This window comes from Ochotona princeps, chromosome 5 (assembly GCF_030435755.1).
Source record: "Ochotona princeps isolate mOchPri1 chromosome 5, mOchPri1.hap1, whole genome shotgun sequence".
NCBI classification, from domain to species: Eukaryota; Metazoa; Chordata; class Mammalia; order Lagomorpha; family Ochotonidae; genus Ochotona; species Ochotona princeps.
This window is the reverse complement of record NC_080836.1, coordinates 77,916,136-77,942,845: the sequence shown is the minus strand read 5'-3', so window position 1 is coordinate 77,942,845 and position 26,710 is coordinate 77,916,136. Positions and strand designations below refer to the sequence as shown.

The window sequence follows — 26,710 nt, the reverse complement described above, 5'->3', positions numbered from 1 at the left end:
TTAACTTTTTCATCCATATTTCTTACGATTTTGATTCTCCAAAAACTCTGGGAAATAGAAGAATTCAGGAATAAGTTCTTTCACATCATTTGGATTATCCATGAGAGTTTGCCAAGTAGCAGGGAGAGAATGGAACTGTCGATCTGCGCAGTCAAATCTGCATGTGAAAATGGGATGAGAGCAAAAAGAAGGCATGAAGCAAATGTTTTAAGATCCTTCAGGTTTCTTACTATTACTCTTTTTCTTATTCTTTCTCTTTAATGGCTAAAACACGATTTGTTCCATTGTTAAAATATCCTGTCTTCCAAATTATATCATCAGGACATCCATGCTCTAATGCAATAATTTTAATCCTGGTAAAAATGAAAACATACTCAGCCCTGAGAAATTTCAGCTAAATTTTGAAACTTTTCAAAAAAGATTTATTTATTTTAATCGGAATGTCATATTTCGAAACAGAAAAGGAGAAACAGAAAAAATCTTCCCAAATGGTTCAATCCCCAAGTGGCTGCAACAGCCAGAGCTCAGCTGATCCAAAGTCAGGAGCCTGGAGCTTAGTCCAGGTCTCCCACGTGAATGCAGGGTCCCAAGGTTTTGGGCCATTCTCTACTGCTTTTCCAGGGCACAGGCATGAAACTGGGAGAGAAGTGGAGCAGCCAGGATATGAACTGGCCATATGGGATTCCAGCACATGCAAGGTGAGGACTTTAGCCTCTAGGCTACCATGGTGGGCCCAAAACTTTTTTTTTAAGCTTTAGTTACTTGATAGAGTTACAGAGAGAAAAACAGAGAAAGAGAGAAAGAGATATGGATCCTCCATCTGCTAGTTCACTCCCCCAATGGACTCAACAGAGAGCTAGGACCAGGCTGAAACCAGTAACCTGGAAATGCACCTGTATCTCACATTATGCTTAGCTAGAGCCCTCCACTCCTTTCCTGGATGTAGTAGCAGATAACTGGAGCAGAGGTGAAACAGCTTCCACTTGAAACAGCACTCTTGTGGCATGCCAGCATTGCCAGTAATGGCAGCTCACCCAGTTGCCTCAATATTGAGAATTTTTACCTATGTTTAGTGGACATGTGTATGTCTTCTTTGGAAAAATGTGATTAGATCCTCTTTCACATTTGGAAAAATGGGAAAGTTATTTCAGTAAGTCAGTTTGAGACGCCTCAAACCAGCCTGGTTATTTATTATCTGTTCACTGTCATTTTATTTTGAAAATGTATTTATTTTTACATACTTGAAAGGTAAGAGGAACAGAAACGGCAAATTCAATCAAAATGGAAAAAGAATTAGATCGCAGGCACTCCTATGTGAGGCGCAGGTGTCCCCAGCTGCATCTCCCACCAACTCCTCTTTGTTCGCTTCTAATTTCAGTTATTTGCCTTTTCGTTAATTAGTTGTCTGTATATATTTTAGATGCAAATCCCTTGTCACATATACAGTTTTCAATTTCTTCACGGTGTCCACTGACATCAAAACAGAATTTTAGAATTATGAGAAAAAATAATTTATTCATAAAATGACTAATATCCAAAAAGACTCAATCACACTTTCTTGCATATTGAGGGAGGAAAAATTACTGGTTATCCCAGTAAGCATAACATCTGGGAGTGGTTACTAATCTTGGGGACAGAGTTTCTTTTTTCTTAAGATTTATTTTTATTTGAAAGGCAGATTTTACAGAGAGAGAAGAAGACAGAGAAAGAGGTCTTCCATCTGCTTGTTCTCTCACAAGATGGCTGCAATGACCAGAGCTGAGCTGATCCAAAGTTGAGAGCCAGGAGCTTCTTCCCAGTATCCCACATGGGTATACAGGGGCCTGAGGACTTGGGTCATCCATCACTGCTTTCCCAGGATATAAGCTAAAGAGCTGGAACAGAAATGGAGTATCTAAAACACAAGATATCCAGCCTGACAGAATCTCTTTTTAAAAAGTGAAGTCTCATTGGACATCAGGCATGGAAGTCTGAGGCTAACTGTGAGAGATGAAGCTACAAGGAAACAATAAAATAGGCAATGTTTAAATGGTTATTGATTAGGTGGGAAAGGTAAAATGGTAATGGTTAAAGAACAAGGCAATTCAGAGGTGTAGGGATGCAGGTAGCTGGAGGACACAGCAGGAAGGGTATTCTCAGAGAAGTCAGTCTCCTCAGGATCATCAGGAGAATATGAAAGATTGTAGGTAATGATATTCACAGGCACATGTTAACACAGTGGTATCACAGATCTGTCTCAGCTGCTACAGTGTTGAGAGTTTCTCTTGCCAGCTTTTTCTACGTCTCTTGATAAATACTCCTGGGAGGATTATGTAGGAAGTGGTTAGGTTTGACTCTCAGGCATAGCAGATCCAATTCTAAATCTCTGCTAGGGTCCTCAACACAGTATGGATTCCAAAGGTATTCTGAGATCACTAAGTGAACAGCAATTTCTGTGAAAGTTATTTGTGCAAGTCAGTTTGAGACCCCTCAAACAAACTTGGTTATTTATTATTTAAACTGAAATCTAACAGAAAGCATAAAGGGCAAGACATTAAGGGAAATGGTTTACAACATTAACCCATAATCAAAAGGAAATAGAGTATTTACCCAAAACATACCTTCCACTCTGAAGCTGGATATGAAGGCTGGTGAACGGCTCTACACGAATGAGATAGTGCATGACCCCCGCAGAATTTGAATAGTGAGTACCATAGTGAAACTTATCAATAGTTCCCATAGGATCCTCAAAATTTTCATATCTAAAAAAAATTAAGGTTTTTATAGCAAAATACTAAAATTACAAAAGTGAGAGAAATGTAATATATTGCTGAAAACACAGCTTTTTTCTTCTTAAGATGCATTTTTATTTGAAAGACAGAATTAGAGAGAGAAGGGAAAGAGAGAAAAAAAGATCTTCTATCTGCTGGTTCATTCCCCAAATAGCTGTACAGGTAGAGTGGGGCCGGCCTACAGCCAGGAGCCAGAAGCATCCTCTGGTCACTCCCATGGGGGCAAGTGCCAAGCATTTGGGCCATTCTCTGCTGCATTCCCAGGCCATTAGTAGTGAAGGGGATCAGAAGCATAGCTCCCGGGACTAGAACTGGACCCGAACAGTTTGCCAGCAGAGCAGGAGAGGCTTAATTTAGAACACCCCAGTGAGAGTCCCCAAAACAGAACTTTTTAAGACAATGCATTTGTATCACCACACCATAATAATAAATGAAGGAAATTTTATTCTTTAATATTTTTCCTAAAGAATGAAATTTCAATAATACTAGATTCTAGAACCATTTAGTGTTATGCAATAACACAATATTCATGATACAAAAATTTAAAAACATGGAGAATTAAAATACAAGAAACTTGAAGTCAACAATAATTCCATTTCCCAGAGATAATTAAAATTAACCTTTTGGTGAATATTCATCTAATGCATGAGTCAATAGTTAACATTCAGTTTCAAAATAAAGGTATTAAACATAATTTGTGGTTTACAGGTTATTTTTGCATCTGAAGACATTTTCAGTTTAAAGTTGTTTATATCAAGACTAAGCTATACCATTAAAAGTCAAAACTTAAATCTTTGGCTGCCAATAAACTGTTATCTATACTGGGCCCGGTACTGCAGTGCAGTCAGTTTAAGCCACTGCCTGTGCGTGTGGCATTCTATAGTGGAGACAGTTCAATGCTCGGTTGCTTCCACTTCCAGTCCAGTACCACTGCTAATGCACTTGGGAAGGCAGCAGGAGATGGACAAGTAGTTGGGCCTCTCTGAAGGTCCAGGTTCCTGGTTTCAGTCTGTTCCAGTATGACCTTCGCAGCCATTTGGAATGTAAACCAACAAATAGACAAAATTTTCTCCTTTTACCCCACCTTCTCTTTCTCTCTCTCTTTCAATTACATAAATAAATAATTTAAAAATAACTTATATGATTATTTCCTGTTCCAGGTTTTTTTCTCCTTCTATCGTTTTTAACTTAAGAAGCACAGAGAGAGGGACAGAAAGAGACAGGCAGAAAGAGAGGCAATTATTTACTCACATCTACTGGTCACCACCTACGACCCCACAAGGGCCACAACGGTTGGGCTTGAACTGGGAAATCAATCCCAGATGCCCTTGTGGCGGGCAGGAACTCGATTATTTGAGCCATCCTTACTCCCCCCCAGGTCTGCATTAGCAGAATACTGGCCTTCTGATGTAGCACGTCAGGCTAAACACCCACCTCTAGGACAATGTTATTTTAAAAAGCCAAAAATCTTTTGGTCATTGCTAGGAAAAAATGTTTGGCTAATAGTGGTGTTAGAATATACATACCTAAGGGCCCGGCGGCGTGGCCTAGCAGCTAAAGTCCTCGCCTTGAAAGCCCCGGGATCCCATATGGGCGCCGGTTCTAATCCCGGCAGCTCCACTTCCCATCCAGCTCCCTGCTTGTGGCCTGGGAAAGCAGTTGAGGACGGCCCAATGCATTGGGACCCTGCACCCGCGTGGGAGACCCGGAAGAGGTTCCTGGTCCCGGCATCGGACTGGCGCATACCGGCCCATTGCGGCTCACTTGGGGAGTGAAACATCGGATGTAAGATCTTCCTCTCTGTCTCTCCTCCTCTCTGTATATCCGGCGTTCCAATAATAATCAAAAAAAAAAAAAGAATATCCATACGTAAAACAAATGTCCAGTGGTAAAATATACTTTACAGCAAAAGTACTGAGGAAGATTGCAAATGAAGAATTTAAAATATACAATAAAGAACCATCCACTTAAACAAATTGTTAGTTAACAACTTATAATATTATTACCAAAAGTCATTAACTGAACATTTATCTACAAGATCACAGACAGAAAAGGGGAAATGCAATGGGTATCTTTCAAAACACATCAAAAGCACTTACTTTTCTCTCATAGTTTTGGCATTTTTATCATTAACTACTCCAATTGGTTTGGAAAGATCTCGGAATACAGCAGGGTTATTAAGGTCCAATTCTTCTGAAGTATAATCTTGTAAAATCCAGGGAAACTAAAAGAACAATTTACAATACAGACATTCCTTCTTGGGAAGATTATGTTCCCATATTTAGTATCAAATGCTTATCTAAAGGCAAAAGGGGATAGTGTTTAGAAATATTTTTTTCTGTCACTAGCATTTATTACTCACTAGTTCAATAAATCAGAAACATAATTTCCTATAAATCCATTGGAATACATACAACATAGTGAAAGAAAAAATATTTTATTAAGTTACTCTTCATGCTTGTACACTTCTTAAAAATCACAGAACAAAGACATACAGGAAAAAATGATATTTATTAAACATAAGAAGAAATCTGCATCAACTTTTATGTATTATAAAATTATAAGGCAACTTCACGTTTACTAGATTTATATACAACTTACCACAGGATACTGTGCAAGGTCATTGTAGGTCCGTCCTGCCATTGTATTTATCTGAATGAGGTAGTCAAAATTTGATATCTCTCTGTTCACCCATTTCTAGACAGCACAAACAGAGCAACACCAAAATTTTATTTTTTTTAATCTCATAGAAATCAGCAACTATCACTGATAGGACTAATGCTACTTTTTGTAACCATTATCTACCATATTCATACTGAAAAGGAATGGAGCTCAGCAAAAGTAAAGGTTTATTGCTAGGGAGCTAAATCTGCATGCATTTCCTAAATTAACTTCTTTTTTAAAATTAAGAAAAAGAATGGAAATGCAATATATATATATATGTATATATATTAATTTTTATTGCAAAGTCAGATATACAGAGAGGAGAAGAGACAAACAGGAAGATCTTCCATCTGATGATTCACTCCCCAAGTGGCCACAAGGACTGGAGCTGAGCTGAGCTGATCCAAAGCCAGGAGCCAGGAGACTCTTCTGGGTCTCCCACGCAGTTGCAGAGTCCCAAGGCTTTGGGCTGTCCTGGATTGCTTTTCCAGGCCACAAGCAAGGAGCTGGATGGGAAGTGGGGCTGTTGGGATTAGAACTGGTGCCCATATGGGATCCTGGTGCATTCAAGGCGAGGACTTTAGCTGCTAGGCTACCCTGCAAGCAGCACATTAGCAGGGAGTTGGATTAAAGTGGAGCAGCCAGGATTTGAACCAGTACTATGAGATGCAGGCAATGTCTTAACTCTTTATGCCACAATAGGAATCCGAAAGGAAAATTAATGAAGGGTATATACATTAACTAATTGACATAAGAGATAGAGGGAGGGCCCTGTGCGCAAGGCAACAAAAGGAGGATTCAAACATCGTCAGCTAATAAAAATTAAAAGAAAACAATCAGAAGCATCAGGTTTTAATTTCAAGCAACTATTTGAGATATAAAAGGAGCATCCAAACAGTGATGTATAATTTCTTACCTGTGTTAATCCTGATGCTTTAAATAATTCTTGTGGTGATCTGGTTCCGTAACTATTTGGAGAATGAAGGGACAACAGTCTGCTATATATTTTGTTTCTAACCTAGAAAAACAAGGATTCTATTTTAATTGATTAATTCATTTGATTAACTGGTTTAATTTAATTCTAATTGATGCATTAATTAGACATACAATTCAACACATATATAATGATAACTCGACAAAATGTGTAATACTCAAATAAGAGTAACTACCATTCCTCATATGCTTGTCATTTATATGTATTGGAAGTATCAGGTTTTTTCTAGTTACTTTAAAATACAAACAAATTTTGTAGGCTACAGTTATTGTACCAAACTACAAAATACTAGAACGAATTATTCCCTAATTTGAATTTGGAAGCCATGATTTAATCTCTCTATCCTCTGTAATCCTCTAAGTCTTTAGTGATCACTATGCTATTTTCTTTTTCTGAGATGAACTATTAACAATGGCACTTAACAGTTTAAAATGTGATGAAGAAAAACTTAGATTAGTCTTCATGACAGCTCTACTAAGACAACTCATGCTTTAAAGTACAAAATTCAGTGGTTTTGTAGGATATTTAGAATATTAGTCACGAGATGGTAGCACTATATTCTTGGACTTCCCAGCTTCCAGAAACATGAGCCAAATAAGCTTCTATTGCTTATAATAATTACCCAGTCCAAGGTTTTAAACTGAAACATTTCATAATGTCAAGCCATGTATAGTTTGCAACAGTTATAACTGTGTAATGGGAATATTAGTAGGTTTGAAGCAGAAAATTTTCTCAAGTTTAGCTCAAATTTAGTCCTCCCATTAATTAGATACCTTGATAAATCAGATTACTTAATCTAATTTATAATAATCTTTACAGTATTGTGAATTACTCAGAGCTACACAAATGCAAAGTGCCAAAGTTCATCTCTGTATTTTAGCTTTTTCATCCATAAAAAATTAATGGAATTTTCCATATTTTAATTACAAGATTGTCATTAAAATTAGATTCAGCATACAAATGCACTTTAACACGTATAAAGTGGGGAGCTGGTGGCATTGTGACATTTTGGTATTGCTGCCACCAAAGAAGTACACATTCCTTATGGGTGCCAGATCAAGTCCTGGCTGCTCCACTTCTGACCCAACTCCCCGTTAATACACCTGGGAAAAGCAGGGCAAGATGGTCAATGTGCTTGGGCCCATGTTACCCAAAGAGGAGACTCGGATGAAGCTCCCGGCTCATGGCTTGAGCCTGACCCAGCCCCAGTCAATGTGGACATCGTGGGAGTGAATAAAAGATTCTCTCTCTCTTCACTCCCCTTCCCACATTCCTTTTCTCTTCCTCCCTCTCTTCCTGCCTCTTACTCTTTCTGTAACTGAATCTGAAATAAATACATAAATCTTTAAAAAGAAAAAAACAATCTGTGAAAAGGGCTGGGTATTTGGTATAGCAGTTAAGACAGTGCTTAGGATACCCAATGCCTATAAAATTGTGTCACATAATGCAATGTAATCAATAAAAAAATTAATAATTAAAAAATAAATTAAAAAAAAAGGATATCTGCATCCATACTGGAGTGCTTTGGGTTTATGTCTCGGCTCTGCTCCTAACTCTAGCCTCCTACTGAAGTGCATCCTAGAAAGTCAGTACATGGTAACTCAGCAGTTTGGTCTCAGCCACGCATGTAGCAGAACTAGACTGAATTTCCAGCGTCTGATTTTGGGCTTGCTTAGTCCTGGATATTATGGACAACCAGTGGATAGAACATGTCTATCTGTCTGATTCTACGTATGTCAAGTAAAACTAAAATAAACAACTTAAAAAACATTTGTTTTTAAAAGCCTGGTAACCAAAGATACAGAAATATATGGCATTAAGAGATAATAATACATGGCATTTATCAGACTTAAATTACATGACACAGCTTTTGATATTTTGATAGTTTATATTTTTATACAAAGGAGTATTTTAATAATAAAAGGTATCCTTATAAAATAGGAAATGTTATTAAATGTTCTATTTAAATAGAATATAAAGAGAGGAAAAGAGGCAGGACTGCACATAAGATAAGGTATGGACAATATCAACCTATTAGTGACCTCTTCCATTCTTGTAGACAGAGGCAGGGAGCTAATCCAAATACAAGCCTCACTGCATACAATAGGTGGACAAGGAAGGAAAAAGGAAATAACAGAAAAACATCACTGCACAACGGACTCCCAGCCCTGGGAGCTCTCTTCCATTTGGGGAGCTTTGTTACTTATCCCAAAACAACTCACATTCACTTTCACATATGACACCTAAAAGAGTGTATGCTAAGACAAGTGTAATACAAGTGTGACTCCAAGTGATCAAGAATGGGAAGGTTGGAACTGAGTGTCTGAAGTAACAGGATCAAGATTACACAGCTGGTGATGGAGTTAGACCTTAGCCCCAAGTAATCTGGTTGCAAATCTGTGCATCTGTGCATGTTAACAGCTACACTATTTAAGAATTTATTGCATTTCTAGAAGAAAAAGATGCCCCAAAATTGTGGATACACAATTAGACTGCATACTCTCGGACTCTTATTCAATGCTCTACTGACTTTTTGATCTATTCATTTATACAAAAATCAAAAAGCACCAATGTTCTGACACTCAAAGATAAACTCCAACAAAACTTCATACACTGATTAGCCCCAGGGTATGTCTTTTTCCTCTACTTTGTCTTGATAAAAGGTTATATATAGTCCAAAGTGCCATCAGAGCTCACTAGGCAGAAAATTATTTCAAGTGAATGCTTTAGGATTGCCAGAAAGGTAGCATTTTATATTACATACTTCTTTTCTGAAATTGAGAAAGTAATTGGATTGGTCAACATGAAAAATCTCAAGGGCTGATCTCCTTAAGTTGTAACGCCGTAAATGAATCTCTCGAACTTGAGAATGAGGCAACTTGAAATCAAAGCCTACCCCTGAAAAAGAAGAAAATTTGTCATGAAAATACCATATAAAATTACTCAGCTAAGCAAAAATACCTCCGAAAAAAGGTAGCACTTAAGGAAAAGGAACTCAGTTGCTGTATTTCATTTTAAAAGCCATTTGTTCAATTTATTGGATGTTTAAATTTTTCAAAAAAATATTTTAGAATTGTATAGCTAATCTCCTGCCTTTCCAAAAGAACAGAGAATAACAAAACTTGTTGTATCTTAGAGACAGTTTTTCCTTTTCTCTTTATATTGGCATCTTAATCATACAAAAGATTGGCTGAGAAGCCCAAGAATAAGTATACATACTGAGGCAAAATAAAATAAATTTGTGCTTTGTAACCTTAGATCCCGCAATTCTCCATGGTCACATCTACTAAATATAATATTCTCCCTAACAGATTATTGAATGATAAATTAATCCGTGCTTACATTCACTTCTACTTTTGCATGATACACTAAAATTTCATGTTTCCTTCTGTTTTCATCTCATCCCACGACCGATAAACTATGTATTTAGCCAGTAAACAACAGAAATCATTCTCCCCAAACTTCTCACCATCCTCTTTTTCGATACTGCCATCATGGAAGTAAATGTGCTGAGTAGTGATTTCCAACCTGCCAGGAATTACATCAATTATTGTGATGAGTTCACAGTCCTCCATCAACACTAATTTTTCTTTTTGATCCTGTTCCTCTTTCTCGTCACTATGAAAACAAATTAAAATACACCAAATGAACAAAAAATACTTTTACCAATTTATTTTGCCTAAATGGAAAAGAATACCATTTTAAACTACATATGCTACAGGCAGTGGCTTCGCAAGCAGTGGCTTTACACACAGAGATACAATATTGGTCCTTAACACAGGTTTTCAAGAGAATTAAAAACTGACCCTCTGATACACAGAAGATTTTAGTTTCTTTCTTTTTTTTTTTTTTTTAAGATTTTTAAATCTTTTTTGAAAAGGCAGAACCACAGAGAGAAGGCAAGACACAGAGAGATCCTCCATCCACTGGTTCACTCCCCAAGAGGCCACAATGGCCAGATTTGAGCTGACCTGAAGCCGGCAGCCAGAGGCTTCCACTGGGTCTCCCACGCGAGTGCTGGGCTGTCCTTGACTGCCTTCCCAGACCACAAGCAGGGAGCTGAATGGGAAGCGATGCCACCGGGATTAGAACCGGTGCCTACATGGGATCTTGGCACTTGCAAGGCAAGGACTCTATAGCCGCTAGGCTAAGGCGATAGGCCTGATAGTTTTTTTTTTTTTTAGTGTTATGAATATGTCATCTCTACCTTCTATCCTGAAGTAAATAGAAGACTTACTCATCTTAAACAGAATTACCAAAATACTTTGTATTATTGGGTTGGAGTAACTTTCATACTATATACATACATTACTTCATTTTCTACTTGCCACTATAAAAACCAAAATTTTGCTTTTTAAAAAAAATTTCTTTGCTGTAATTAAAAACAAACAAACAAACAGTAAAAAGAATTTTATTCCAAAAGGAGTCACAGGAGAAAACTCTGCAGGTATCACCAACTTTGCTGATGATTTTCTCATGTGACTCCTTTTGGGATAAAACTAGTCTGAGTCACTGTAATCCTGGATGTAAGCAAAATATAGAGTATCTAGAACCAAAGAGTAACTGTCTTAAAGTACTTACTAAATGACATTATGCTAATGAGTAGAGTTCCCCTTCTTTCCTTCCTTTCTTTTGATTGATGTGTTTGAAAGGCAAAGCTAGAGAGAGAGGAAAGGGAAGAAACAAGGAGAACCTTCCATTCTTGGGCTCACCATCTGAATGACCGCACTGGCTGAGGCCAAGCCAGACTGAGGCCAGGCCAGCATGAGGCTGAGAGCAGGATGCGAATTAGTGCCCATACAGGATTTTGATGCTACAGGAGGCAATACAACCCACTATGCCACAATGCTGGTTCCTGGAGTTGACATTTCTACACTTAGCAGTAAGTCACCTATGTCACCAATAGGTTAATTGTTCTTTCTAGTTTTTCCTTCCAATTAAAGCATTCCACCCAATATAAGGTGACTCAAGTTTAAGTGAGCAATGGCATTAGTAGATCTATTTATTGTCTCCAGTTCCATTGTCACAAAGATGTTAAAGTACTGACACTCCAGTGCTTAATTAAGTTGATATTTCATCAAAATGAAAAACAATTTACCCAATTGTATGGTATTTTTTGATTCACATTTTAATAAAATGGTTTTTAATGTATAAACTAACTGTACAAATGTTTATACAAAGAAGTATATAAATGGCCAAGAAGTATAGGAAAAGATGCCAAGTCTCATTAGTTGTTAGGGAAATGGGAGAGTACTTCATCCAAACCATTGAATATGGTTCTGATACATTTTTTTAAAGCAAAATAAATAGAACAATACGAATTAGATACTCATGGGGATATTAGAATCCCCATACATTGCTGGTGTAGCCATTAAAGGACATCTGGCAATTCCTCAAAAAGTTTAACACAATTACCATGTAACTAAGCAATACTGTACATAACTGAAAATACTAAGTTCACACAACATCTTCCATATAAATACATATGTAAATATTGTTAATAGCCAAAAACATAGAAACAACCTAAATACTCATCAATTGAGAGATGTAAACAAAATCTAATAATCCACAAATTTAGCTATCTATTTTTTATTCAGCTATATAAAAGGAGCAATGTACTACTCAATGTACAACATTACACAAAACAAAGTAAATAAGCAGAGGCCACATATTATATGATTTATAAGGAAAGTTTAAAATGGGCAAATCTATCGCAACCAAATTCTATAAAACACACAGGACACATGAGGAAATCTCAGGCTACTACTATAAGGTTCAGGATTTTCTTCTGATTATGATAAAGTAGGAAACAGTGATAGTTGAGTAATATTGTAATATAATAAGACACCACCAAATTATACACTTAAAAGTTTTAATTTTGTTATGTGATATATATTTAAAAAAAATGTTTACTTGACAGGTAGAGTTACAGAGGGAAAGGGAAAGACAGAAATCTCGAATCTGCTGGTTCATTCCCCAGATTGCCACCTTGGCTGGCCTGGGCCAGACTGAAGCCAGAGCTAGGAACTCCATCTGGGTCTCCCCTGTGGGCAGCAGGGGAGCATCTGCTGCTGCTTTCACAGACACATTAGCAGGGAGCGGGATCAGAAGTGATGCATCTGGAATTAGCACAAACATTTATATGGGTTTTTGGTGATGCACACAGTAGCTTATGCTGCACAGTTCTCATAAAAAACAGCTAGACTATAAAGGAGCCAAAACCAGAAGACAAAGTAAAAACCTTCCCAAAAAAAGAAAGACTAAAGTGCAGCTATCAGATTTTTCTTTGAAGAAATACCAAAGGAAACTGTTTATGTTGAAGGCAATATGATACCATGTTACAAGTGATTCTATGATTTCATAACAAAATAAATAAAGTGCTTAAGAATGGTACTTATGGGCCCGACACGATGGCCTAGCAGCTAAAGTCCTCGCCTTGAACACGCCAGTTCTAATCCTAGCTGCTCTACTTTCCATTCAGCTCCCTGCTTGTGGCTGGGGAAAGCAGTCAAGGACAGCCCAAAGCTTTGGGACCCTGCACCTGCGTGGGAGACCTGGAGGAAGTTCCTGGCTCCTGGCTTCAGGTCAACTCAGCTCAAATCATTGCGGCCACTCGAGGAGTGAATCAGCAGATGGAAGATCTTCCTCTCTGTCTTTTCTCCACTCTGTATATCTGACTTTGCAATAAAAAAATAAATAAATCTTAAAAAATGGTATTTGTGTAAGTATATATTAAAGAAATTATACATATATATTTTTCTTCCTTTAACTGATTAAAAGGCAACTACACAAACTAGTAAAAACATCCTTGGGCCTGGCATGATGCGTTAAATGGTTAAACTGGCTAATCCTCCCCTTGAAAGTGCCAGGATCCTATAGGGGCACCAGTTCATGTACCATCTGCTCCACTTCCCATCCATTCTCCTTTTTCATGGCCTGGGAAAGCAGTAGAGAAAGGCCAATGATCTTGAGACCCTGTATTCCCATGGTAGACCCTGACGTCTGTCTTTAAATTGGCTCGGCTCTAGCCACCACAACATTTGGGGAGTGCATTACTGGATGGAAGATCTTTCTGTCTCTCCTTCTCTCTGTAACTCTGCCTTTCCAATTAAAAAATAAGTAAGTTTTCAAAGTGTACTTTTAGGTTTAATAATATCTAAAGTTCTAATATATGAGATTATTAGTAATATAAAGAGGTAAGGAAACTACAATGTATATATATTTTTCAAATTTCTTTATTTTTCTTGGAAAGGCAGATAAGATTTACATAGAGAAGGAGAAACAGAGAAAGAATCCTCATCCACTGGTTCACTCCACAAGTGGCAGTAACGACCAGAGCCAAGCTGATTCAAAGCCAGGAGCCAGGAACATCTTCTTGGTCTCCCACAAGGCTGCAGGGTCCCAAGGCTCTGGGCCGTTTTCCTCCGCCTTCGCAGGTCACAACAAGGATCTTGATGGGAAGTGCAGCATCCAGGACCACAAGATGCGAAATAAGGATTTAGCCACTAGGATATTATGCTGGGTTCAACTACATATTTTCTTTAGGGAAGTTTTAGTATATGTGCTACTGAAGCAAGCACATAAATTTTTAAGCTACAAATTCAAAATTTTAAAATATGCCAAAAGCTATTCAAGTTATCTTTTTTCTACAAGAAAATGTACTAATAAGTGCTTTCACAGAATTGGTTTCATTTAAGTTCAAATTTATTGGTATAATGCCATCATTATCAGTAGTATTCCTATTAAATCATTTTAATATTTGTACTAATATTTCCTCTTTCATTCTGGAAAACGACAATTTCTGTGTTTTGTTTCACCCCTCCACAACCTGACTATTGGTTTACATTTTAAGCTATTTATTTTTTAACATCTAGTTTTTTGTTTTCTTTAATCTTGTATTTTCTTTCATAGATTTCTTCTTTTAAAATATTCTTTGCTTTTACTTTTCTTTTTTTTTTTTTTTAAAGATTTTATTATTATTGGAAAACCGGATATACAGAGAGGAGGAGAGAGAGGAAGATCCTCCATCCGTTGTTTCACTCCCCAAGTGAGCCGCAACGGGCCGCTGCGCGCCGATCCGAAGCCGGGAACCAGGAACCTCCTCCAGGTCTCCCACGCGGGTGCAGGGTCCCAAAGCCTTGGGCCGTCCTCGACCGCTCTCCCAGGCCACAAGCAGGGAGCTGGATGGGAAGTGGAGCCGCTGGGACCAGAACCGGCGCCCACATGGGATCCCGGGGCTTTCAAGGCGAGGACTTTTAGCCGCTAGGCCACGCCGCTGGGCCCTGCTTTTACTTTTCATGCTAAACATTTCCACCTATGCACAACTTTAGCTATATCTCACAAATATGATACTCTGTTTTCATTAACAATTGAACTGAATTTTTTTCTACCTTCAAGTTATCCCAATTTTACAAAGCTTTCCTCAATAGTATCAGTAAAGAGTGACAGATTCCTAACAGCTGATACCTCATTACCTGTTGGATATTGCAAACACATAGTATTAGTATTTCAAGCAAATATCTTCTGCAATTTTACAATTTCATTTCTCAAAACAAAGTAATCTAAAATTCTGGCTGTCAGCTTTGCGGTGTGCTACTGCCATGGCACCCACATTACACATGCTCTACTTCCAATCCAGCTCCCCACTAATGTACCTGGAAAAGTAGCAGAAGAAGGTACCAATGGTTGGACACCTGCACCCACATGAGAGATGGGCAGAAGAACCTAGCTTTAGACTGCCCTTGCTCCAGCCTATCTGACCATTTCGGGAATGAACCAGTACATCCAGTGGATGTATGATCTCTCTCTCTTTCTAATTCTCCTACCCTCCCTTTCTCTGTAATTCTGGTTTTCAAGTAAATAAATATTTTTTTAAAAAATTAAAATTCCTTCAAGTAATTATACATACATATTTACTCTGGCTGTTAAGTCTTCCTCAAGAAGTTCCAATTTATCCTCCTCCACATCATTAACTTTTACTTGTTTTACTACTTCCAAAAGCAATGAATCACTGGAAGGCTGAGAATGCTGGACACCTGTAAAATACAAAATATCTACTAAATACATTACAAAAAATGGTATTATAGTTCATCCATAATTTCTAAATGGAACTTTGATAGAGTAATCTGATGTTTCATGATAACCTTAAAATTTTGCATGTGATATGTTATCTAGTTTTAAATTTTTTACTGTGCATCTGTACTACAGAAATACTAACAGGGCTCAGTGCAGTAGACTAAGGGCTAAAGTCCTCGGCTTGCATTCGCCGGAATCCCATATGGGGGCTGGTTCGTGTCTTGGCTGCTCCACTTCCCATCCAGCTCTCAGCTTGTGATATGGGAAACCAGTAGAGGATGTCCCAGTTGAGACCCTGTACCCCCATGGACACCCGGAAGAAGCTCCTGGATCCTGGCATTGAACCAGCTCAGCTCCAGCCATTGCAGCCACTTGGGGCAATGTACCCACAAGGAAACCTGGAAGAAGCTCCTGGCTCCTGGCATTGGACCAGCTCAGCTCCAGCCATTGCGGCCACTTGGGGAATGAACCAGCGGTTGGAAGATCTTTCTCTCTGTCTCTACTTCTCTCTGTAAATATGACTTTCCAATGAAAATTTTAAAATAAATAAATCTTTTTTAAAAAAAGAAATAACAAAGAACAAACTAATTGGAAGATAATATACAATGTGAGTTGAAGTAGTATTTCCTGAATACATAGAATGTAACAGAAGATTCTGATACATACATAAGCAATAAATAGCATATGCTAATATATACATCCATATATATATATACACACACACATAAATGTGTGACAGGGAGTACTGCCATCTTTTAGCTTACTCCCCATGTGCCCATAGCAGTCGGAATTCAGTACAACTAAGGCCACGTCTACCACACGGGTTCCAGGGACCCAACTACATGAGCCATCACTTGCTGTCTCCAGGGTTCATATCAGGAGGCAGCTGGAATTGGAAGCCAGAGCCAGGAATTAAATTCAAGCATTCCAACATAGGAATGCAGGCATCTTAACTGACAGGTGAAAAACCTGCCTTTAAATATAATATTTCTCCAGACTACTGATTTTGAAAGAGTTACACAGAGATGGAGAAACAGAGAGAGACTGATCTTTCATCTGCTGTTTCATTCCCCAGGTTGTCATAATGTAAACAGGAGTCAGGAGCTTCATTTGGGTCTCCCACATAAGTGGAAGGGACCTAAGAACTTGACCCACTTTCTACTACATTCACTTCATTAGCAGTGAATTGAATCAGAAATAGAATAGCCAGAATTTGAACTGGCAGAGCATATGTGGGAATGCTTGCAAGACAGGCAGAAACTTAAGCTACACAAACGGTGCTTTTCGATATAAATATAAAATAGAACTAATATGTTATAAAAGGAAGATCTAAAGGATTTCTGAGAATTCTATTTAAATCCAATATAAGTATCAACAAGAAACAAACTAAGGAAAAATGACATTATTTCACTACAGGAGACACAGCAGTTCAAATGAAGTATAGAATAATTTTAAAGTATTTTTTTTCCTTGAATAATTACTATCAGTGGAAATACAAAGTCAGCACAGATTTATATTAAACGTTACAGCATGAAAAAACTTAATCACTTAAATATCAATCATGAAATGCCACCCTTGGGAGCTGATGTTATGGCACAGAAGGCAAAGCCATTGCCTCTGATGCTGGCATTCCAAACAGGCAGGTTCATGTCCTAGTTGCTCTATTTCAAATCATGTTCCTACTAATGGCCTGGAAAAGCCAGCTAGAGTTGGGCTAAGTGTATGGGTCCCTTCCATCCATGTAGGAGACCTGGAAAAATCTCCACTCCCCTGGCTTTGCCCTGGCCCATCCTATCTGTAGTGGCCAGCCGGGGAATGAACCAGCAGATACAAGCTGTCTCTCTCTTTTTCTCTCTAACTCTAATTTCAAATAAGTAAGCCTTTAAAAATCAGTCATTAGAACTCACCTAAATTATCTCTCAAAGCACTAGCTTCTTCATGGGTTTTGAAGTTGTAGTTTGGAACCAGCTTAAGTTTCATGCGGGAATAATTTTCTACGTTGGCTAGTTTCCAGTGAACTGGATTCTGTTTCCTAAGATTATTCATAAGCAAATAAATTTAAAAAATTAGTGAAAGTTACAAAGCCTGGTTGACACAAATAGTACTTTACAATTGCTTTAGCATCATTTTATTTAAAAGTTCATATTTACTGTCTTAAAGAATATTAAGCATTTGATCAAAAGTTATTAGAAAGAAAAGAGATCAATATGCAAATCATATCTGATAAAGACCTATTAAAGAGAACATATTTGTACAGAACCTCTTACAAATCAGTAAAATGTCAAGCAACTCAATATTAAAACGAGCCAGTCATTCCAGTGAATATGTCTCCCAAGAAGCTATACATCAAAAAGTGTGTGTTATTGTCACTAGGAAATGGAAAGCAAAATTAAAAGACACTTTTCACTAGAACAAGGGTAGGGAACCTTTTTGCTGCTAACAGCCGTTTGGATATTTATAAGTTCATTTGAGGATAAATAAAATAATCTATTAAAAAGTCAGCATGCTAAATATAGATTTATTGAATTTCTCCCCTTGAGGTGGGGAGAGGGTAACAGGGACTAAATTGAAGCAGCATGAATCCTTTGGAGGTGATAAAAACATTTCAGATAGTAGTGATTAATGTATATTACAAATGCACTGTGTATCCGATACCACTGAACTGTGCATTTAAAATGATTAAAATTGTAAATTTAATGTTACATGAATTTCACCACAGTTAAAAAAGGGTTTTTAAAGGAATGGATAATTCAGTAAAACAAAACTAACTTAGGGCCAATTAAAAACATTATAAAATATTCAAATATATTTCTTCCTTAACCCTAGCTTAAAGAGGTGGTATCAGAAAGACAGACATGAAATGGACCAACAAACTTTATATTATGGGATCAAGGAGGAGAAATAATCACATGATTAAAAAAATACAGACAGACTTCCAATTATTCCAAATCAAATTTACAAAAAGACAAGAAAATTCCCAACGACCAGAATGAGCATAAGCTAATTGGTGTGACGGACGGTGTTGGACTGTGTACTAGCAAACTCGCACAAGAATCAGGCCTGGGATCATCTCAGATGAAGTTTCTTTGGAGATCCCTCCAACTGAACTGCTGATCTTAGAACCCCAACCATGAAGAGACTGTCAGCCAGTGGATTCTGAATAGGGTTCATTGCGAATGGAACTGAGAAACTGGCAAAAAACCAGAACTGATGAACTATCAAAACTGTATGAGCAGGACCCTCAGAGCGCGCCTCCCGTTGGGGATCTGGGATGGGTGGGAGGTGGGGTGGGGCTTTTCCCTTTGTTTTTTCCCCTGACCCCAGATACAGGGTAAAATGATATTGATGTGACTGTGTCACATAATACAATGTAATTAATGAAGTTAAATAATAAATAATTTTAAAAAAAAGCAGTGATAAAAAAAAAATGATATTGATGTGGAAACAATGGTATTACCCACTTTCACCCTGTAGCCCTTGACACTTTGTTCCCTAATCAACTAAGTAAGATTATTAAAAAAATAATTTAAAAAAATAAAAAAGAAAAAAAAGACAAGAAAATTAATTAAAGGTACTCTTTCATAAACTGGACATTATAAAAAGCAGCAGGAGAAGGTACTGGAAAAAAAGAGTAAGAAATTACATACTGGTACCTTTCGGCCCACGGTCCCCTTTCACATGTAAGGTAGAGCTGTACTGCCTTCCACTGCCGAAGAGTCGCTAACTGTTGACTGCTAAGTTGTTTCAGCATATTATTATATCTCAAGTTTTCATGGCGAGCTTTTCGATTAAATGGCTCCACAAAAAACTCCTGAGAGAAATAGCAGTAAGAACAACAGAAGAATCTATTTCTAAGTTTTCAAATTTAACCAATACAAACCATGCACCATGAGAAAGCAGCTTGCGTCAATATGCTTTTATTAGATTACTTGATCACACATGATTAACTCTATTTATGAAATTATACTTCTAGCTAAAATCATAAATACCTAAAGTCTATAGAATTTGGAGATATTAAATTTAAATCCATAGTTGAATTTTTATGTTGTTTCCTGTTTCTTAATCAACAAGTAGCAAAAAATGCACATCTTTATGCTTCTGTTATGACACAGATTCCTGCAAAATATACTATCAAAAGTTTTAAAATATAAAATTATACAGAAGGAAAAATTTTAGCTGTAATATTTTTGCACTTATTTTTCCATTCATTTTTATTTATTTTTATTGGAAAGGCAGATACACAGAGAGAAGGAGAAACAGAAAGATCTTCTGTCTGCTGGTTCACTCCCCAAGTGGCCACATGGTCAGAGCTGAGCTTACCCAAAGTCAGGAGCCAGAAGCTTTCTCCGGATCTCCCACTCGGGTGCAGGGTCCTAAGGCTTGGAGCCATCCCTGACTGCTTTCCCAAGCCACAAGCACAGAGCTGGACAGTAAGTGGAGCAGCCAGGATTAGAACCAGTGTCCATATGGGATCCCGGCGCATGCAAGGCAAGGACTTTAGCCACTAGCTACCGCTCCGGGCCCATATTTATATTTTAAACTCAAAATACACCCAATAATAAATAAATATTTGTACTTTACTAATCACTAGTGATTTGAACTTCTTATGAGCTTATTTGTTACTATGTATCTTTTCAATGATGTTTTATTTAAATATTTTACTAATAAAACTGATACTGTTTTCTTCCAGTGAGTTTTGCACATTTTTTATTTATTGTTTGTCACCAGGTTATTTGCAAAAAGTTCTCCCTATCTATGGTTTGGTTTTTTATTCGTTAACAGTATTCTTCAGAGAACACAAGCTTTAAAACATTCATTTATTCAACAGAAAGACAGTGAACTCCAATTGACTGGTTCTCATCTCAAGTACTTGTATTAAGGCAATGCCAAAGCCAGAATCTGAGGCCTAGAGTGACAACCTGGTGGCTAAACCTTTCCCTTCTTTGTGCCAAGATCTCATGTGCATGATGGTTTGTGTCCCAGCTGCTCCACTTGCCATCCAGCTCCCAGCCTGTGGCCTGGGAAAGCAGTCAAAGATTGCCCAAAGCCTTGGGACCCTGCGCCCACGTGGGAGAACTGGAAGAGGCTCCTGGCTCCTGGCTCCTGGCTCCTGGCTTCAGATCGGCTTCTGGCCTTTGCGGTCACTTGGGGAATGAACCAGCAGGTGGAAGATCCTTCTCTCTGTCTCTCCTTCTCTCTACATATCTGGCTTTCCAATAAAACCAGTTTAAATGTCATGTGGGAGTAATGTTTTATGTTGGCTAGTTTCCAGGGAACTGGATGGGAAGTGGGGAGCTGGGACATGAACCAGTACCCATAAAGGCGTGGAGGGCAGAAGACAGCCAGTTGAGTTATTGCGGCAGGCCCAGTGTTGAAGGTTTTAACACAGATTCTGTACATGGTTTCTGGCACTATATCTGCCTATTTCATCCTTTCTATAATTGTTGTATTCTAATGTGTAGACAGATTGAATTTGTGTATTGACTTTATCTTCTACAACCAGGTGAATTCCTTAGGATTTTCTCCAGAGAATCATGCTATCTACACGTGGTTTTCACTTTCACCTTCCCAATGTGAATGCTTTTTTCAATCTTTTATATCCTTATTGCATTTGGTAGATGCTACAATAGCATAATGCCTAACTACAGTGACAATTAACATTTCTGCCTAGCTCCCCTATCCTGACAAAAAAGACTAAATTTTTCACATCTAAATATGAAACTAGTTGAATTTTTTGGCAGAGGTTAAGACAGGGTCCTTTATTACTTGTTCTATCATAAGTGGATGCTGAGTTTTGCTGATTTTTTTAATCTGCTGATATATTAGTTTTTTCTTCACAAATGATTAACGCAGTCTGTTACATTGATTGATCTTCAAATGCGGAATCAACCTTACACTGCTAGGATAAATTTCATGTGCCGTATTTTATACATGTATGTACGGCCAGATTTGTATCTGTGTGAGAGATACGGTCTGTGTTTTTCTCGTCCTGTTTTTTTATGTTTTCACTATAAGGGAAATACTCCCCTTATAAAAGAAATTGGTAAATGTTCCCGCTCTTCATTCTGAAGAGATTAGGAGCACTTGATAAATTATGCATTAAATGTTTGATAGAATTTACTAGTGTAATCACCTAGGCTTCACATTTGCCTCAAGCCTTTAGTGTAAATTCAGTAATGGATGAAGCTATCCAGGTTATCAGTTACTGCTACCTGTGGAATTTCATGTCTCTTAAGAAATTCACCCATTTCCCTGAAGCTGTTCCCTACACAAGTTCGTATGAAGCAGCTAAAGTTCATGCATGTGGAGTCAGTGGTGATATCAACTATTACATTACTGCTATAAATTTTTCACTTAGCATTTTTTTGCTTTGTCAATGTAAAATGATCAGAAATAATTTTACTAATATTCTATAGAACTAGAATTTTATTTCTTTGGTTTTCCTTACAGTTCTTCTGCTTCAAAATTTCATTGAAGCTATCTTTACTAGTTTCTTTACCACCACTTGTTACAGCTTTTTATTACTTACCCTTTTCCAACTTCTTAAGGTAAAAACTTAGTTATGAGTGAGGCCTACCGTCTCTTCTAATGTGAGCATTTAACACTGCAAATTTCCATCTAAGCAATGTTTCACCACCTCGAGAGGCATTCATTAATAAACTATCAGTTTAATATATTTTTCACATAATATGAACAGAACATTTTACTGTTGTTTCAGTTATTGACCAGTATTTTCTCCAATTCCAAAATAATTCTCAAATTATATTATTTACATTCAAATATTTGGCTTGCACTATTCTTATTTGAAAATTAAATGCTTTTATAACATTTAATGATTTTACCTGAAATTTGAGCTTGCTTTCTCCTCCTTCCCGGTCTCGTTTATGCATATTCACCATTAACGCTTCATAACAACCCTTCCAGTAAAGTGCCATATTTCCACGATCATCATAAAATGTATGTGTTTCATACTGCTTCATATAAGGCACAATCTTGCATAAAAAATATATTAAAAGCTTAATACACATGTCTGTGAAAATGATAAATTAGCATAAACAGCTCACACAAAAAAGATAACTTACATATTTTTCTATGTAAACTTGCCATTCATTTGAATTGCAATATACTTGAAAATCTTCAAAAAATGAGGAGCTACCATTTGTGAAAGGCAAAGAAGGTAGGTGCAAGTGCATGAAGAGAAGTTCATAAATTTTGGAAACCAATGTCCGAACAAGGGGTATAAGAAATGAGTAGATTTCAGTCTGTTCCTTGATTGACTGTCTTAGAACATGTTCCAGTTTTCCTAAAATATAGCATGCTTCATCCTGATTTTCAATCACTTTGGTTTGAAGAAGGGTATTTAGCTTTGCTGAAGCCACCGCACAAACCTGGAGAACAATTGAGGTGAGAAAAAGCAAAACAAAGCAGACATTTAGTGACAGCAGAAGTTCGCACTCACTCTACAAGTTCTGAATTTTTATATACTACCAAAAATTGTGGAAGGTATCATATCTTATTTTACTTATAAGTTAATAAGTTAATCTGCTATAGTTTTACAGATGTTGGAAGAAAACAAAGAGATCCTGGTTCAGAGAAAGATCTACAGCAAAAGCAACAAAGTGTCAGAGTTTGGATCTGCTCCCCAAAGTGCAATTGCTACAGTGAGAGATGCAGAGGGCTAGATGACGCATGCAAATGGACTGCTTGTATTACAGGAGAGCAACACCATCAACAGGGAACACAAAACTTTTCTTTCTCAAATTTAGTTTTGCTTACATGAAAGGTAAAGTGACAGAGACAGGCAGACAGAGTAGATCTCATCCATCTGCTGGTTAATTCCCAAGATGCCTACAACAGCCAGAGCTGGACCAGGTCAGGCCAGAGCCAGGTGCCTAGAACACCATCAGGCTGGAATTCAACTGCCAGAGCCACATCTGCTGTCTGTCGGTGTACACACTGGCAAGAAATTGGATCAGCATAGTTGTGGGCCTTGATCCCTGACAACTCCATTATAGGATGCAGGCACTCCAAGTGGAAGTCTAACCCTGATGAACAACAAGGCATGTCCTGGGAATTCTAAAATCATTTAGGCTGAATCATAATCTTATTGGATGTTGTTATAGAGGGAGACATTATCTTGACTAAAATGAACAGTAAAATGACATTCTTTTTGTTCTAGAAGGAGGTAAGGTCTTTAACTTCCAAAGTTGTTCACTATACAAACAACCTTAAAAAAGACAATTTATAGGCCCGGTGCAGTAGCCTAGCGGCTAAAGCCCTCGCCTTGAGCACCCCAGGATCCCATATGGGCGCTGGTTCTAATCCCAGCAGCTCCTCTTCCCATCTAGCTCCCTGACTGTGGCCTGGGAAAGCAGTCAAGGACAGCCCAAAGCTTTGGGACCCTGCACCCATGTGGGAGACCTGGAAGAAGTTCTTGGCTCCTGGCTTTGGATCAGCGCAGCACCGGCCGTTGCGGTCACTTGGGGAGTAAATCATCGGATGGAAGATCTTCCTCTCTGTCTCTCCTCCTCTCTGTATATATGACTTTGTAATAAGAATAAATAAATCTTTCTTAAAAAAAAAACACAGTTTATAACAAGGCAGAGTCTTACAGGATATGCAAACAACAGATTCCTGGAGAACACTTTACCAATTACTATTGGAAGAAGCACTGTTTTGCTCTGAATACTGCTGCTGGTGGCCATTTGGTGTTCCAAAGTGATGGCACTTTAAGACAAACTGACACATGATCAATGGCCAAGTTCTAAGGGCCACCATTGTGGTGCATCAGGTTAAACTACTTTCTGGGCTGCCAGCACCCCACACTGCAGTAATAATTCAAGTCCTGGTTGCTCTACTGATCCACCTCCCTGCTCTTGTGCCTGGGAAAATAGTAGGAGATGGCCCAAGTACATAAGCCGCTTCACCTATGTGGGGGATCTGGAAGAAGCCCCTGGCTCTTGGCATCAGTCTAGCGCAGCCCTGGCCATCGTGGCCATTTGGGAACTGAATCAGTGGATGGAAGAAATTCTGATTCTCTAATGCATTCAAAAGATAATCCTTTTAAGAAAAATCACAGAAAATACATATCATGAAAGAAATTACATATAGATTTCAAACTGTTTTTGCACCCAAATACCTATGAATTTCTCCAATACTCTCTTATGTGGTTTGGATACACAAATCTTTAATAGTCTAGGTAACAGAAGAGGTCTCAGGAAATCTTTCACATAAACCTTGCCAAAGCAAACAACACTAGAATCTCTTATGTCTCAAGGTATAACTTGAAAATGAGGCATTAGGGCCTAGCAGTTAAAGTCCTTGCCTTGCATGCCAGGATCCCATATGGGATCCTGGTATGGGCGCTGGTTCTAATCCCGGTGGCCCTACTTCCCTGCTTGTGGCCTGGGAATGTAGTCAAAGACAGCCCAAAGCTTTGGGACCCTGCACCCACGTGGGAGACCCGGAAGAGGCTCCAGGCTCCCGGCTTCGAATCGGCACAGCTTCAGCCATTGTGACCATTTGGGGCATGAATCAACAGAAAGAAGATCTTCCTCTCTGTCCCTCCTTCTCTTTGTATATCTGACTTTACAATAAATTAAAAAAAAAAAGGAAAAAGAAAATGAGGCTTTACCACTCTTCCTATATTTCCCACCAACCTCCCTAACTTTAGTCTTTGAATGTAACCAAATGAATTTAATTCCAATAGAATCCAATAAAGAAAAAAGTCATTACATTTCTACAGCCAGGGAATAAAAAGACTAATATTCTGGGGTTTATTTCTTTCTCTCTTTTTTTTTTAAAGATTTATTTATTTTTATTACAAAGTCAGATATAGAGAGGAGGAAGAGACAGACAGGAAGATCTTCCGTCCGATGATTCACTCCCCAAGTGAGCCTCAACGGGCCGGTGCTGTGCCGATCCAAAGCCAGGAACCTGGAACCTCTTCCAGGTCTCCCACGCGGGTGCAGGGTCCCAAATCTTTGGGCCGTCCTCCACTGCCCTCCCAGGCCACAAGCAGGGAGCTGATGGGAAGTGGAGCTGCCGGGACTAGAACCAGTGCCCATATGGGATCCCGGTGCGTTCAAAGCAAGGACTTTAGCTGCTAGGCCACTGTACCGGGCCCTGGGGTTTATTTCTTATGTATTTTTCAAAAATGCTGTTCATGTAAAAGATAATATATTCAATGCTTTGCTTTTAACTTAATATCATGACATTAATAAAACTGAATTCACACAATTAATTAAATGTATAAATATGCTTCCAAGGAATACAAGATAATGTCCTTGATCAATGCCCTAATTCTGAATATATGTATACAATAAACACACACAAACCTAACTTACAGGGTTTTCAAAAACTACATGGAAAATGCTTACTATGAAAAAACTGCATGAATTTTAGGCTTTTTTTGTACCAAAATAAACATGTCTTAATTCCATTTCCCCTGAACTTTTTGAAGTACTCTTGTATGTTTCATTCCAATACCCGAGGAACTACAATACATACTGATGTTCTATCCCCTATTCTAAAGTAATTACTATGAGCTATGCTCCACACAGGTATTTTCAAAAAGTTCTTCTAGGTAATGTCATGTGTAGCTACAACAGGTAAGAATCATTGGCAGAGTACAACTAGGAGGTTAGGGAACCAGACCAAGCTGTACAGATTCTTCATGTATTGAAATGAATCAACAACTACGCAGTCCTTTGTTCTTTTGAGATAACCAGCAAATCTTCCCCTTTTATTTTTTAATGTAATATCTCCTAATGCTTACACACTGGCAATGGAAGAGAACAGTTTGCTGGCCAAATTGACTTTGCAGGCAGCTCCATCCTAATCCCTAAAATGGAAACAGATTCCTTTCCTAGCCTGTACATGTCAGTATCTCAGAGAAAACATGTTTTTCTTTGTGAGAGAATGAAATGACTAGGGAGATTAGTCTTGGGTCTGTTAGTGTTGTAATAGCTCATCTACTCATTTAATGAGTGTTTACGGCATCCCTACTGTGTATTGAGTGATGAGTTAGGCAAATAAGCATATTATCCAGAGAAATTTGATTTAAAAAAAAAACACTGTGCAAAACTAAAGTGGAACAAACAGAGTTTCCAACAGAAGTATCAGGGGGCCAGTGTTGTGGAGTAGCAGTTAAAACCAACTCCTGTGATATTAGCATCTCATATGGGCACCAGTTCAAGTCCCAGCA

At 38.1% G+C, this 26,710-nt stretch overlaps 1 protein-coding gene across 3 annotated transcripts in view; it reads right to left on the bottom strand.

The window, feature by feature from the left end:
• NBEAL1 (neurobeachin like 1) overlaps positions 1 to 26,710 on the bottom strand; it is a 175,729-nt gene that overhangs the window by 31,095 nt on the left and 117,924 nt on the right. For all 3 annotated transcript variants that reach the window (XM_058664871.1, XM_058664872.1, XM_058664873.1), the window contains 12 exons: positions 22,587 to 22,892; positions 22,347 to 22,496; positions 19,158 to 19,315; positions 17,412 to 17,536; positions 15,338 to 15,464; positions 9,899 to 10,047; positions 9,194 to 9,327; positions 6,352 to 6,453; positions 5,373 to 5,468; positions 4,871 to 4,995; positions 2,601 to 2,741; positions 27 to 157 (listed from right to left, as the gene is read on the bottom strand). In XM_058664871.1, coding sequence (XP_058520854.1) covers positions 27 to 157; positions 2,601 to 2,741; positions 4,871 to 4,995; positions 5,373 to 5,468; positions 6,352 to 6,453; positions 9,194 to 9,327; positions 9,899 to 10,047; positions 15,338 to 15,464; positions 17,412 to 17,536; positions 19,158 to 19,315; positions 22,347 to 22,496; positions 22,587 to 22,892 — 1,744 coding nt within the window. The remainder of the gene's footprint in view (positions 1 to 26; positions 158 to 2,600; positions 2,742 to 4,870; positions 4,996 to 5,372; positions 5,469 to 6,351; positions 6,454 to 9,193; positions 9,328 to 9,898; positions 10,048 to 15,337; positions 15,465 to 17,411; positions 17,537 to 19,157; positions 19,316 to 22,346; positions 22,497 to 22,586; positions 22,893 to 26,710) is intronic.